Source organism: Aquarana catesbeiana, linkage group LG04 (assembly GCF_042186555.1).
Source record: "Aquarana catesbeiana isolate 2022-GZ linkage group LG04, ASM4218655v1, whole genome shotgun sequence".
Taxonomy (NCBI): domain Eukaryota; kingdom Metazoa; phylum Chordata; class Amphibia; order Anura; family Ranidae; genus Aquarana; species Aquarana catesbeiana.
In genome coordinates, this window is record NC_133327.1 from 291,114,514 (window position 1) to 291,127,749 (window position 13,236).

At 41.4% G+C, this 13,236-nt stretch overlaps 1 protein-coding gene across 1 annotated transcript in view; it reads left to right on the top strand.

Annotated features, from left to right (window-relative positions):
* FAM83B (family with sequence similarity 83 member B) overlaps positions 1–13,236 on the top strand; it is a 169,089-nt gene that overhangs the window by 133,372 nt on the left and 22,481 nt on the right. The window contains exon 3 of the mRNA XM_073626682.1: positions 6,513–6,677. Coding sequence (XP_073482783.1) covers positions 6,513–6,677 — 165 coding nt within the window. The remainder of the gene's footprint in view (positions 1–6,512; positions 6,678–13,236) is intronic.

A 13,236-nucleotide genomic window follows, 5' to 3' on the forward strand; every position in this document is an offset into this window, starting at 1 on the left:
TGTATCTTATTCCTGCCCTTTTCCAGTTCCCAAATCCTCTGAGTTTGTATAGCTCTTTAAAGTTCAGGTTTTGCCACAAGGGAGTATGGGACAAAAAGCCCCGTATCACCAGCAGCCTTTTAATGTAAGACCATAGTGTTTTTAAAAGGCGTATAGTTGGAGCCCCAGGATCTAAATGCAGATAGCCCACCTCCAGGCATGTCAGTGCTGTTGTATTATCCTCGGATGTAATGTGGAGAAGCCTGAGGATCAGATCTGATGTGTCCGTTAATCCCCAAACTCCTAGCTGTTGTAGCTGGGAAGCAAGATAATAAGCTCTAGAGTGAGGTGCTGCCAGTCCCCCTTCATCTTTATGATATTGTAACATCGATAAGCTAATTCTTGCTGTCTTTTTGCGCCAGATGAGTTCCCTAAACTGGGAGTCTATCCTATCACCAGCGTCGAGGAATCCAGACCGGGGAATTGTTAAAAATGTATAGTAATTGGGGTGCCCACACCATTTTTATAAGGTTGATTCTCCCTACTACGGATAGGGGCAGTTTGCACCAAGCATTAGATTTATCTCGAAATTTAGCAAGTAGGGGGAGAAAATTAAGGGCTAAATATTGAGATACATCTGGGGATATCTGGACACCTAGATAGCAAAGGGAGGACAACACATGTACCATTGCCGCGCACTCTGGCAAGGGGGTTGTAATGGGGTCTATTGGCATCAGTACTGACTTGTTCCAATTAATGGAAAAGCCAGATAATGCACCGAAGGCCTTGATGAGAGTCATCACTGCACTCAGCGAGTTCTGCGTGTCACCCAAATATAGCAGTGTGTCGTCAGCATATAATGACACTACATCAGTACTTGTGTCTGTGAGGAATCCAAATATAGCAGTTATAGCAAATATAGCAGTTATCTCGAAATTTAGCAAGTAGGGGGAGAAAATTAAGGGCTAAATATTGAGATACATTTGGGGATATCTGGACACCTAGATAGTGAAGGGAGGGACAACACCTGTACCATTGCCGCGCACTCTGGCAAGGGGGTTGTAATGGGGTCTATTGGCATCAGCACTGACTTGTTCCATTTAATGGAAAAGCCAGATAATGCACCGAAGGCCTTGATGAGAGTCATCACTGCACTCAGCGAGTTCTGCGTGTCACGTGAGATACATCTGGGGATATCTGGACACCTAGATAGCGAAGGGAGGACAACACCTGTACCATTGCCGCGCACTCTGGCAAGGGGGTTGTAATGGGGTCTATTGGCATCAGTACTGACTTGTTCCAATTAATGGAAAAGCCAGATAATGCACCGAAGGCCTTGATGAGAGTCATCACTGCACTCAGCGAGTTCTGAGTGTCACCCAAATATAGCAGTGTGTCGTCAGCATATAATGACACTACATCAGTACCTGTGTCACGCTGAAACCCTACTATGTTGCTGTGCCCCCTTATTCATGACACGAGTGGTTCCAAGGCCAGGGCAAACAGCAGGGGTGACAGTGGGCACCCCTGTCTGGTGCCCCGGAACAGTGGAAAGGGTTCCGAAAGTTCCCCATTAACCCTGATCCAGGCCAATGGTTGAGCGTACAACAGTTTTACCCAGCTAATAAAATTGGAGCCTAGATGATCCAACACTTTCCACAGGTAAGGCCACTCGACACTGTCGAAGGCCTTAGCTCTGTCCAATGAGAAGATTGCCCGATTATCCATGTTAGTGACAGGGATCTATAAGTTTAGAAAGAGTCTCCTGATGTTTTGAGCTGTGGATCTAGTGGGTATGAACCTTGGTTGATCTCTGTGTATAAGCTTATGTATCACTTGTGCCAATCTAGTGGCCAACACACGGGCCAGTAATTTGACATCAGTTGGGAGGAGAGAAATGGGCCTGTAGGAGTCTGGTAGTGTAGCTTCCTTGCCTGGTTTCAAGAGTAGAATAATGATGGCCTCGTTCATAGAACTGGGCAGCATTCCCTCTTTCAATGCTTCATTATAGACCTTCAAAAGCGTGGGCAGTAGTATGCCTGCATATCTTTTGTAGACCTCGAACGGAAGGCCGTCAGCCTTCTGTTCGAGGGAATTTGTTATTATGAGTTTGTGCTATTGCCATGGCTAATTCTTCCTCTGTCAGTGGGGCGTTAAGCAAGGCCGCGTCCGAGGCCGACAATTGGGATAATGTACATTTTTCCAAAAAACCCTCTATTTCCCTTTCTGTAGGCTGTACTTTAGATATGTAGAGATCCATATAAAATGTTCTAAAAATTTGTACTACTGTGGCAGTCTGTGTCTGAGTGACACCCTGTGCATCGCGTATGGCCGAAACCGTAGAGGTGGACCTTTGTGCGCGCTAGTATAGCCAGCATGTGCCCAATAAATTCCCCCTCTTCAAAATGGGTTTGTTGCAGGAAAAAATGTTTGTTTTCAGCCAACTGCAACGCCAGTTGTCTGGACATAGATTGTGCCCCCAACCAGACTCTCTTTGTGTCCTCTGTAGGATTAGGGATATATTTATCCTCAGATTCTTTAAGTGTCTTGCAAACCTCAGTTTCCCAAGCTTTTGTGTTTGTTTTGATCTGATTGATTGTGTTATATGTCTGTCACCATACACAGAGTCTACCACCAGTGGGATTAGTAAACCATTTCCCAGGCCTAAATCTATCCTTGATAAGCTCCCATATGAGGCTGAGCAACATGAATATTGTTTAGACAGAGGATGCCCTAATCTTCACACGTCCGTCAATCTGAGCTCCTCAAGTAGGTCAGCAAAAGGTGTCAGCCCCCCTTTTCTTAGGGGTATGTTAGGTGAGACAGGCAATTTATCCAATTGATGGTTAATATAGTTATTATAATCACCCATTGTCAAGAGTTGTACATTGTGGGCCATGAAACCCACTAGGCGCTTGAGGATCTCGGATGAATAGGGCAGCGATATGTATATTGCAGCTATTATACAAAGCAAGTCTGGAACACTACATAACGTAAAAATAAATCTACCCTCCTGATCCACAAGTTTTTGGGCACAGTGAAACTGAGTGTCCTGACGTATCAGGACACTCACTCCCCTGGAGTATGCTAAATAGGTGGAGTGGAATTGGGTACCGTATACTCGAGGGCTAAAGCTGGGTATAGGGTCAGGTGGAAAATGAGTCTCCTGTAGACACACTATGTTAGCCCCTGTGGATTTGAGGTGCCTAAGGACTGCCAGTCTTTTCACAGGGTTGCTCAGTTCTCGCACATTCCAGGTCAAGATTTTCAGATTTTCTGCCATTTGGGGGAGTAAAGAACAAAAATGTGGTCTTGCCAGACCTGATTGGTTGGTATGTCAGCACTCTTCAGCTTGACATCAAAAAGTGTGTATGTGACAATCCTGCCAATAATGTTATCTGAATTACTCGTGGTCGATTCAACAATGTCTGTGGGTATGGAAGTCCATGGTTGGAGGCCTGGTGGGTCAGATAGTGAACAATGGTCAGAACATGCGCTTGAAAAAAGAAGAAACAAACAAGTCAATGGCATTTTAAAGTGTGAGCCAACAGGGCTGAAGTGCGTTTTTCCCCCTAGCATACTTTCCGGGGGGTATGCAATGCAAACACCTGCAGAAAAACAAATCTCTGGGTGGTAGTTGGGGTTTCACTTCTGCAGTCTGCTCGGTACAATCCATGCTGTGGAAAGTTGCAAAATTCTCCTTTTTGTCCACCTGGACTAGAAGAAACGGTTAGTGGAAAGGAAGGGGTGGGGAGGAGGGGTAATCTCAACCCTCCATCACCTTCCAAGCCCCCCATGCATCAGTATTAAGGACCCTCATGCTGGAGCTGGGCGTTGAGGTCTAGCAGCTTTAAGTGTTCTATCTTCACGATCCAGCCATTGTGTAGCTGCATTAGGTTGATCAAAAAAATGAACTTCTTCCAATGCGACCACCCTAAGGCGTGCAGGGTATAGCACTGCATATTGCAGGTTGTACTCTCTGAGCCTTTTTTTAACATCAGTAAATTTTGCAGGTCATTTTTGCAGCTCTGCTGAAAAGTCTGGGAATACGGACACTTTTGAATTATCGATCGCCATGTTCCCACTCATGGTTCTGGCTTTAGATAGGATCGCATCTCTGTCTTTGTAGTTTAACAACTTAAACAAAAAGTTGCGTGGAAGATTGCCTGGTGGTAGAGGGAGTGATGGCACCCTGTGTACACTTTCCATTGCAAATAATGGGGAGAAAGCGTTGTTGCCAAACGTGGTGATGAGCTATTGCTCTATAAAAGCTATGGGATTTTTACCCTCCACCCTCTCAGGAATACCCAGGGCCCGCACATTGTTGCGCCTCATGCGGTTTTCCAAATCATCTAAACGTGCGGCATGTTGAGTAGTGAGGTGGCAGTTATAGTTCAAGTCTCTTTGCATAGGAGCCATGTCATCCTCCACTGTGCTCATTTTGCCTTCTAGGTCAGATGTCCTCTCCCTCAGTTTTTGCATATCATGGTGTACATAGGAAATCTCTGCCTTCACCCCTTTAATCTCATCAGAGAGTGCTGTAATCTCTCCTTGGAGGAGCGCTGCGGCCCGGCTCCATCTTGGCAGGTGTCATCCATGGCTCCCTTGCCTTGACATCTACATTTCTGACAAGATTTAGAAAAACATTGTTTAGCTGCAGATTGAAATGAAAAAGTAATTTTGAAAAGCATTAAATCACAAAGTGTTTTGGTAGCAAATATATACAATCACTTATATAAAATATTGGGGTCACTCAATGCCAATTCTGCATTAACTGTTATTCCTCTACTGCTTGCTTATTGCTGTTAATGTGGTGATAGTAGTAGTGTGGTGATGGTTATGTAATATGTGATATATAGGACAAATGTAGCTATTTTGTATATACCCCTCTAAGGATAGAATATATATTTATCAATATTCATTCAAGGTGGTTGCACAAATAGTGTTTGCAAAACTATATGGCTTTTATTTTCAGAAATGTCTGATTTAATGTTTACAGATATTTTTAAAATGATCCACCACAATATATTTTGAGTATGCTAATGTAGCCAGTTGTAGATGCAGTAATGAATATCCTAAAAACTAGATGATTGTATGATTGTACAGTTTTTGCACCTTGCAGCAAAATTAATATCAGTGAACTGGCTTTTCTTAATTTGCAAAATAAAAATTGTCAATTTTATCTCCACGTTTATCTATACGTGACAGCATTTGACTCAATCATGAAATTGTCAGTGTTGTATGGCAGGCCACTTTTTTAAAGACAGAATGTTAAAAGAAAACCACATGCTTCTCTTAGATTTTTTTTTTTTCTTTGTTTTCATTTTTTTTTTTTTATTTGCTTTATCTGTACTTTAGGAGTCAATGCCAATAAAATGTAATACCTCATATGGCTCAAGTTAAATCACATACCAGCTTCTTAGATTTTCCTGAAACTTACTGTAATTAGCGAGAACTCCCTGTTCTGCCCAAAACTACCAGGAGATATACAGTATACATAATGCTATAAAAAAAAAAAAATTCTATCAAGGCAAATGTTATTAACCCTAATCACTATATAGTGATATGAGACGTAAGTGATATAACAAAATACCACAAAAAAAACAAAAAACAAAAAAAGGTCAGAAAAAGCAGGTTCCTTCTCAGGGATATAAATGAATTAGCTGGTCATGGAGCTCCTATTCCGTCTGTGCTGCCTCTGGCTGATTAGGTGGATACCAGCCAGTACAGATTCCCTCAATGGGGTCCAGTGCACATAGGGACAGAAAAGGCAAAATCTAGTGCTCTCTGTATATCAAAACAGTTTATTTCCTCATAAAAACATTAAAACGTTACTCACAAATGCAGAACTTGAGCAGTGCGGGCTCAGGATGCATAGAAACGACAAGATGCTCACGGGATGACGTTGCCACTGCAACTTCTTCCCCCTATATGCTTTACGTCAAATGGGCTAATACACCACCGTGACTTCTTCAGTAAGGGTTTATGCACTAGTGATGTGTTGTGCGTTTTTGTGCAGAAGACTCTGAGGATTATTTTTGTGCATTTGGACTCTTATTTTTATTAATTTTTTTTTGAGTGTGTGGACTTTATCTTTATTGTCTATTGTTCACTATTCCCATATAGGGAACACGTATATTTCATTATTGTGTATTGTTTACTATTCCCAGTCAGGGAACATGAATATTTGATTGTGCACTCAGTATCTTGCTTTATTGCAAGTTAATCATCTATTCTCTTTAAGGATTTATTGGTAGTTATTTAGGAAGCGCAACACTGTTTTGTTAAGTATACATAATGCTAATGCTATACTCCCATGATTGGTTCTCTATATTGTATTATACATAAATATATTGGGAGATATTCAGTATATAGCCAGTGCACAGACAAGATGGATTTATCATTTTTTTTATATAAATTACTATTTAATACCTTCACATTGAAAACAAATCTGTTCATCTTATTGAATAAGGCATGTTTAATTACATTTGTCCAAAATTAAAGTCTTAAATTACCGTCCTTTGTTATTACAGGTGATTGCCATCGTTATGGATATGTTTACTGATGTTGATATATTCAGAGAGGTCATAGAGGCATCAACTAGAGGAGTTCCTGTTTACCTTCTTCTTGATGATGTGAACTTTCCTCATTTTCTGAAAATGGCTGAAAAGCAAGGCATCCAAGTTCAAAGGCTTAGGGTAAGTTAACATGATGTTTCTGCAAACACTTAAATATGTGAAACAGCATAAATGTGGATAACAGAACAGGAATGGGTTTCCTCCAGGTTTCCCTGCCCTCAATGTATCCAGTGCTTTATATGCTCCAGCATGGAGGTTCTCACAAATTAAAGTTGAGACCTCACTAACTACAGCAAATGGGTAAACACACCTGAGTATGGGCTATGTCACTTGGGAGCTCTCACAATGAGGACTAAGCCTATGTTGGACCTAGTTCAGCAATACTAGGGCACTTATGTGTATAAGTTTGAAAACACAAACATTTTGCGAGTGAACAGTATAAACAATATCAGTATTCCAGCTTGACTGTGGGTCATCGACCCTCTCACCACTCTCCCTTGGAATGTCCTTCAGCAACTTGCCAAGATTTTGCACCCCCCCCCCTTTCATGCTCTCTATCTATTTGGCAGGAAAGATGATGGCTATGGTAGCAGCGGGACACCTCCCTTACTTCTGCAGCAGGCCTGGACAGCGGTAACTTAGATCACTGGTTGGCGATTCAGACTAGCACCCGAGCAGTCATCAGTGCAGGCTTTGTCTTGCTCAGTTCAGCAGTCTGTGTCAGGATACAGCAGTGCTCAGCACTGGATCAATCATTTTTTCTTCCCCAGCAGTCCTGAACAGCACCTCTCATAATGCAGCAGCTCTTCAGATGGCAACTATCTTAAACCCCCCCTCTTGCTTCCCAGGCTTTCCTTTTTATACCTCCTTGTGTCCACTCCTCCTGCTACTAGGTGCACTTGAGTATAGTAGTTCTCTTCCCAGCAGTGGTAATGGTTTTGCTGTCTGCCCAAACTACATTTCTCGGTGTTCTGCAGTCTAAGTTCAATCCCAACAACAAGCACACCTGCTGCTACCATCTTGTGGAGGAAAAAGAGCCCTGAATAGTTTATTAACATTAATTCCTGCTACACACATGAACCCAGATATCATGCAACTGTGATTGTGAACATCCCCTTGGTAAAATTGTCTTTAGCCTCCACTATATCAATTCAATAGTATAGTAGAGTTTCTGACATTTGCTTATCACTTGTTAATAGACATGCACACGTATAATGCATCCTTCATTCAAACACAGGCATTAAAAAATTTTCATAAAATGTCACGTCTACTTGGACTTTAGGGATGTAGATTAAAAGACATGATGACTAACTAGAAAAAAAAAAGAATCTATAGATCTATACAGGAGGCACAGTCATTAAAATATGGAATCACAAGCATGTACATTTTCACCACAATTTAAAAAATAATTTATAACATTTTTATTTAAAACACTTACTGGGAATACACTATATTTTCTTTCAGTGAAAGAAATTGTTGAGCCTTTAATATTTATGCTTAAGTTTTACATTTCAGAACTAAACTGTTGCCCCAGAGTAGCACTGAAATAATATTTTATGAGTCCCATTTGTGAGTTTAATACTTATAATGTAAACTCGATAATTGAACATTACCTAATCAAGCCTACGAACTGCAGCACAGTTTCTACTGTAATCAGTTGCATATAACTGTATTCTTGTTCTCTGTTTCAGTTCAGCATACATAACAGTTCATAATGTATTTTATATAATTTACATTGTACCTTAATCTTGCTACCACAGTAGGATCATTTTATCCTATGGAGATAATTACACGTATCAATACAGAAACTATTAGTGCACTACAGTTTTTGTAAAACATAGTTTACAGAATAGCTTGTATTGCTGTGCTTTTTACATTATTTTCAGTGTACACTTTATTTATTTATTTTATTTATTTCAGGTACTTATATAGCGCCGTCAATTTACGCAGCGCTTTACATATATATATTATACATTCACATCAGTCCCTATACCCTCAAGGAGCTTACAATCTAAGGTCCCTAACTCACATTCATACCTATACTAGGGCCGATTTAGACAGGATCCAATTAACCTACCAGCATGTCTTTGGAGTGTGGGAGGAAACCGGAGTACCCGGAGGAAACCCACGCAGACACAGGGAGAACATGCAAACTCCAGGCAGGTAGTGTCGTGGTCGGGATTCGAACCAGCGACCCTTCTTACTGCTAGGCGAGAGTGCTACCCACTGCGCCACTGTGCCGCCCTCATACTTTATAATGGCAACACTTAACAGCATTGTTTAGGTAAATACATATTACAGAATATATTATTGCTTTGATGTAGACAATACAAAATACTTTGACACAATCACAGATATTTGCTACAAATTAATTAATGCATGCTGGCATCAAAATTTCCCTTCATACATATTAAAAAGAGTGTCTATGGTGGCATCTATAGCCACCAACATTCTAACACTAACCTCCCTAGCCCTGAAAAGAAAAAAATAAGTATACATACTTTTATGCACGCGATCCGACCCAATCTCCAATGGCGGAAGCTCTGATCCCACGCTGAGCTGTCAGCCATGGCTTTGCTGTGGAGGTGGGTGCAGAGGACATGTCTGTCAATGGAAGCCCCATAGTAGCTCTATGGGTGATGTCACTTCCCATTCATTTCACAGCCATTGTCGGATGTGTACTCTGCAGAGCTTCCGCCGCTTGGAGATTGGGTCGGATCGGCTTCATAAAAGCTATGTATAGTGATGTTATCTTTATAGGTCTAGAGAGGATAGTGTTAGAATGTTGGTGGCTATATTTGCAGGGATTTTAGTATTTGCATGGACTTCCACTTTAAGGTTTAAGGTTTAAGGTTTCAGCAAAAGGGAATTGCCAGGTCTCATATATGTACAATTATAAAAAAAAATGTAAAGCCCCCTAAATGAATGCAAATATATTTTATAAATATAGTTGTTTATTTTATCATTAGAATACTGTGCATTTCTTAGCTTATACTGCTGTGGAATAGTTACTTTATTACGAACAAATAACTTAGTGCTTAAGTTCCTGGGAGCACCTGGAAGCACTAACGAAAGCTCATAAAGTATCCTTGAAAAATGGCTTCTGTAAATTAAACGTGCTGTACTGGTGGCCATAGGTCTTAAAGGACAATTGTGCCATTAGTACAGTTGTATGTTAATTAATGTCACCCACCCCATGAGCGAAGTCCACCAAGTAAATACTTACCTTGATTCCTATTCGAAGGATTTTCACTGTGCAGTCCTGTCAGGCACCACTTTGCCATTTTTTTTCTATCAATTGATTTTTATTAAAGTTGCATAATATACAAACGGTATCAAAACAAAGTGAAGGATACTGGTATACAATTACAGAGCGTAAAGATATATATGAGCTTAATTCCATCTTGCAACGGATAGGACACAAATAATGGAGGGGAGGAGGCGCAGTCGCTGGCAACAGACATGTCCAGCTGAAGCTCCACATCTCTCGGGACTCCTCGGCTGATAAAGACACCCGCAAGGCATGGTAAACTGAAAATAATCTTATCATAAGCTTTCTCAGTGACCCTGGGGTAAATAAAATAATCTTTGGTGCTGCCCGAGGTAAAAATAAATGAAAGAGTGCCAAGGATACACAGTCAATAGGCCCCTGTAAAATGGCACAGCCTCCTTCCTCACACACAGGCACATCTCGTGCTGCTAAGCAACTGCAGTTATCTCAGGATGCCTATAATGATGCCTCACAAGAAAAAAAACAGATTCCCTACATCCAAATATTTTGAGACAAATAGAAAAAATGTTACAGAAAGCCTTAAAGCAGACCTCAGACTATATAACTGAAAGTCTCACAAAGGATATCTGTAAGTTAGGCCAGTGCACTTCTGACTTAGAAATCAGAGTGGATGACATAGAAACTAATGTACTATCCCACGATAATGAATTAGAGACTCTTAGGGAAGAAAACCTTATTCTGCAAACACGCTTAGAGGACTTTGAAAATAGAGCATGTCGATCAAAACTTCATATACGAGGAATACCTGAGACTATTGTTGACCTTCATTGTACTATGACCGCACTTTTCCAAGAACTACTACCATCAATCCCGGTCAATCGTTTGGAGATGGATAGGATTCACAGAGCTTTAACACCACGCAAACCAGAAGGTCCCCCTCATGATATTATTATTACGAATTTCCACTTCTATCGCACCAAAGAACAACTCATGGCTGCAGCTAGAGGAAACAATTCCCTCATCTTTCAAGATCATCCTTATCAGCTTTTTGCTGACCTCTCCCCAATTACTGTGGCTAAACAACATGCACTGAAACCCTTACTTCATAATCTACAGCAACACCAGATCCCTTATCAATGGGGATTTACATTTTCTATCCGCTTTACCTATCAAGGTGTCAAACATTCCTGTAGATCCTCAGATGAATTACAAAACACTCTATAAGAACTACATCTTAACGACAGATGTTCAACTAGCCCTCGTTGATGCACAACATCCAGCTCCCCTCAAGAATCCTCCAAATCTGAAAAAGATAGAGGCCAACAAAATTCCTCTAAGAGAAGTCGATTCAATTCTCCTGTTATAGATCCTGTAGACACAATGGACTGAATGACTTTCACTCCTCATCTTGGAGTGTATTCAATCTTAACGCTTTGCCTTTCTTTGGTGACTAAGTAATTTACCACCTTCAGTATAATCTGACTAAACTTATTTAAAAGAATACTGTTCTATTACATTTTGAACTTCCCCCTTTTAACCCCCACAACCTCAGATAAACATATTTTATGTTTTATCTATTTACCCCCTTTCTATGATAAGTAATATTGCTATGCAAACTATACAGTTTCTTATTTTAATGTATTTTTCCCTAGGGTTATCTGTAGGTATATATACTCACTTTACAGTATAGTTGTTAATAGCTAATTAACCTTTTATTTTTTTTTACCCTTGCTCATTTTTCTCAACAGCCGAACTTGGATGTCTAAGTATTTCTCTTTTTCTGTATATAGATCTAGGCCATTGGGGTTTCGAGAGATTGTCACTGCTCCCCCTATCTTTCTGTCCTTGGATAAACCTCCACTCTGACCTATTATTGGAGGACCTCCTCAATAGATAATAGGCCTCTGAGTTAGCATTTTTTTATGCACTCAGTAGGCCACCTTTTTACTTTTCTTAATCGCACAATTTACTTACCGTATATTCTCGAGTATAGGCCGACCCGAATATAAGCAGAGGCACCTAATTTTAGCACAAAAAACTGGGAAAACTTATTGACGTGAGTATAAGCCTAGGGTGGGAAATGCAGCAGCTACTGGGTAAACAATGCCCATCTACAGCCTCCCTGTGCCCATCTGCAGCCTCACTGTGCCTATCTGCATCCTCACTGTGCCCATTTGCAGCCTCACTGTGCCCATTTGCAGCCTCACTGTGCCCATCTGCAGCCTCACTGTGCCCATTTGCAGCCTCATTGTGCCCATCTGCAGCCTCACTGTGCCCATCTGCAGCTGTACCTGTGATAACTAAAACAGCAGTGTGTCTCCTGCTGTGTCATGCCCATCTGCAGCTGTACCTTTGATAACTAAAACAGCGGGTGTCTCCCGCTGTGTCATGCAATCTGTTCGGCGGCCATCCATTATAACAAAGCTCCGCCTCCTCCTCACGGACGAGGAGGAGGCGGACTTTTTTAACAATGGACGGCCGCCGAACAGACTGCATGACACAGTGGGAGACACCTGCTGTTTTAGTTATCAAAGGTACAGCTGCAGATGGGCATGACACAGCTGGAGACATCCGCTGTTTTAGTAATCACAGGTACAGCTGAAGATGGATACCCTCACTCGAGTATAAGCTGAGGGGGGGGGGTTTCAGCCTAAAAAATGTGCTGAAAAACTCGGCTTATACTCGAGTATATACGGTACTATAATTTGACTATATGACTCTTACTCTTTCTTTCTTCCTCTTTATTCTGTCTCTACTCCTCTCTTGGTTCTTGCCCCCCCCCAGGGTAATTGTAGACTCACAATCTATGAATGCAGTATACTACAATATTTCCTTTAAGATTTACCGATGGCCCCCTTAACCACTTGCCGACCAGTCACCGTCATTATACTGCGGAAGGTCGACATGATCCCACGAACCGTCGTAGCTGTCCTTTTAAGTGGGATAGCAGGCACATTGGGGGTGCCAATGCTCGTGACCGGCAGTCACGATGACCACCGGCCACAAGCTATCGCGGGCACGAGAGGCAGAACAGGGAAGTGTGTGTGTAAACACACATCCCAATTCTGTGAGGAGAGGAGAGAGAGATCGTGAGTTCTTACGAGCTGGGAACCATGATCTCTCATCTCCTATAGTCAGTCCCATCCCCCACAGTTAGAACACACACATAGGGAACACAGTTAACCCCTTGATCGCCCCGTAATGTTAACCCCTTCCCTGCCATTGACATTTACACTGTAATCAGTGCATTTTTATAGCACTGATCACTGTATAAATGCCAATGGTCCCAAAAATGTGTCAAAAGTGTCCAATATGTCCACCATATTGTCGCAGTCCTGATAAAAATCACAGATTGCCGCCATTACTAGTAAAAAAAAAAAATAATAATAAAAATGCCATAAATCTATCCCCTATTTTATAGACGCTATAACTTTTGCGCAAACCAAT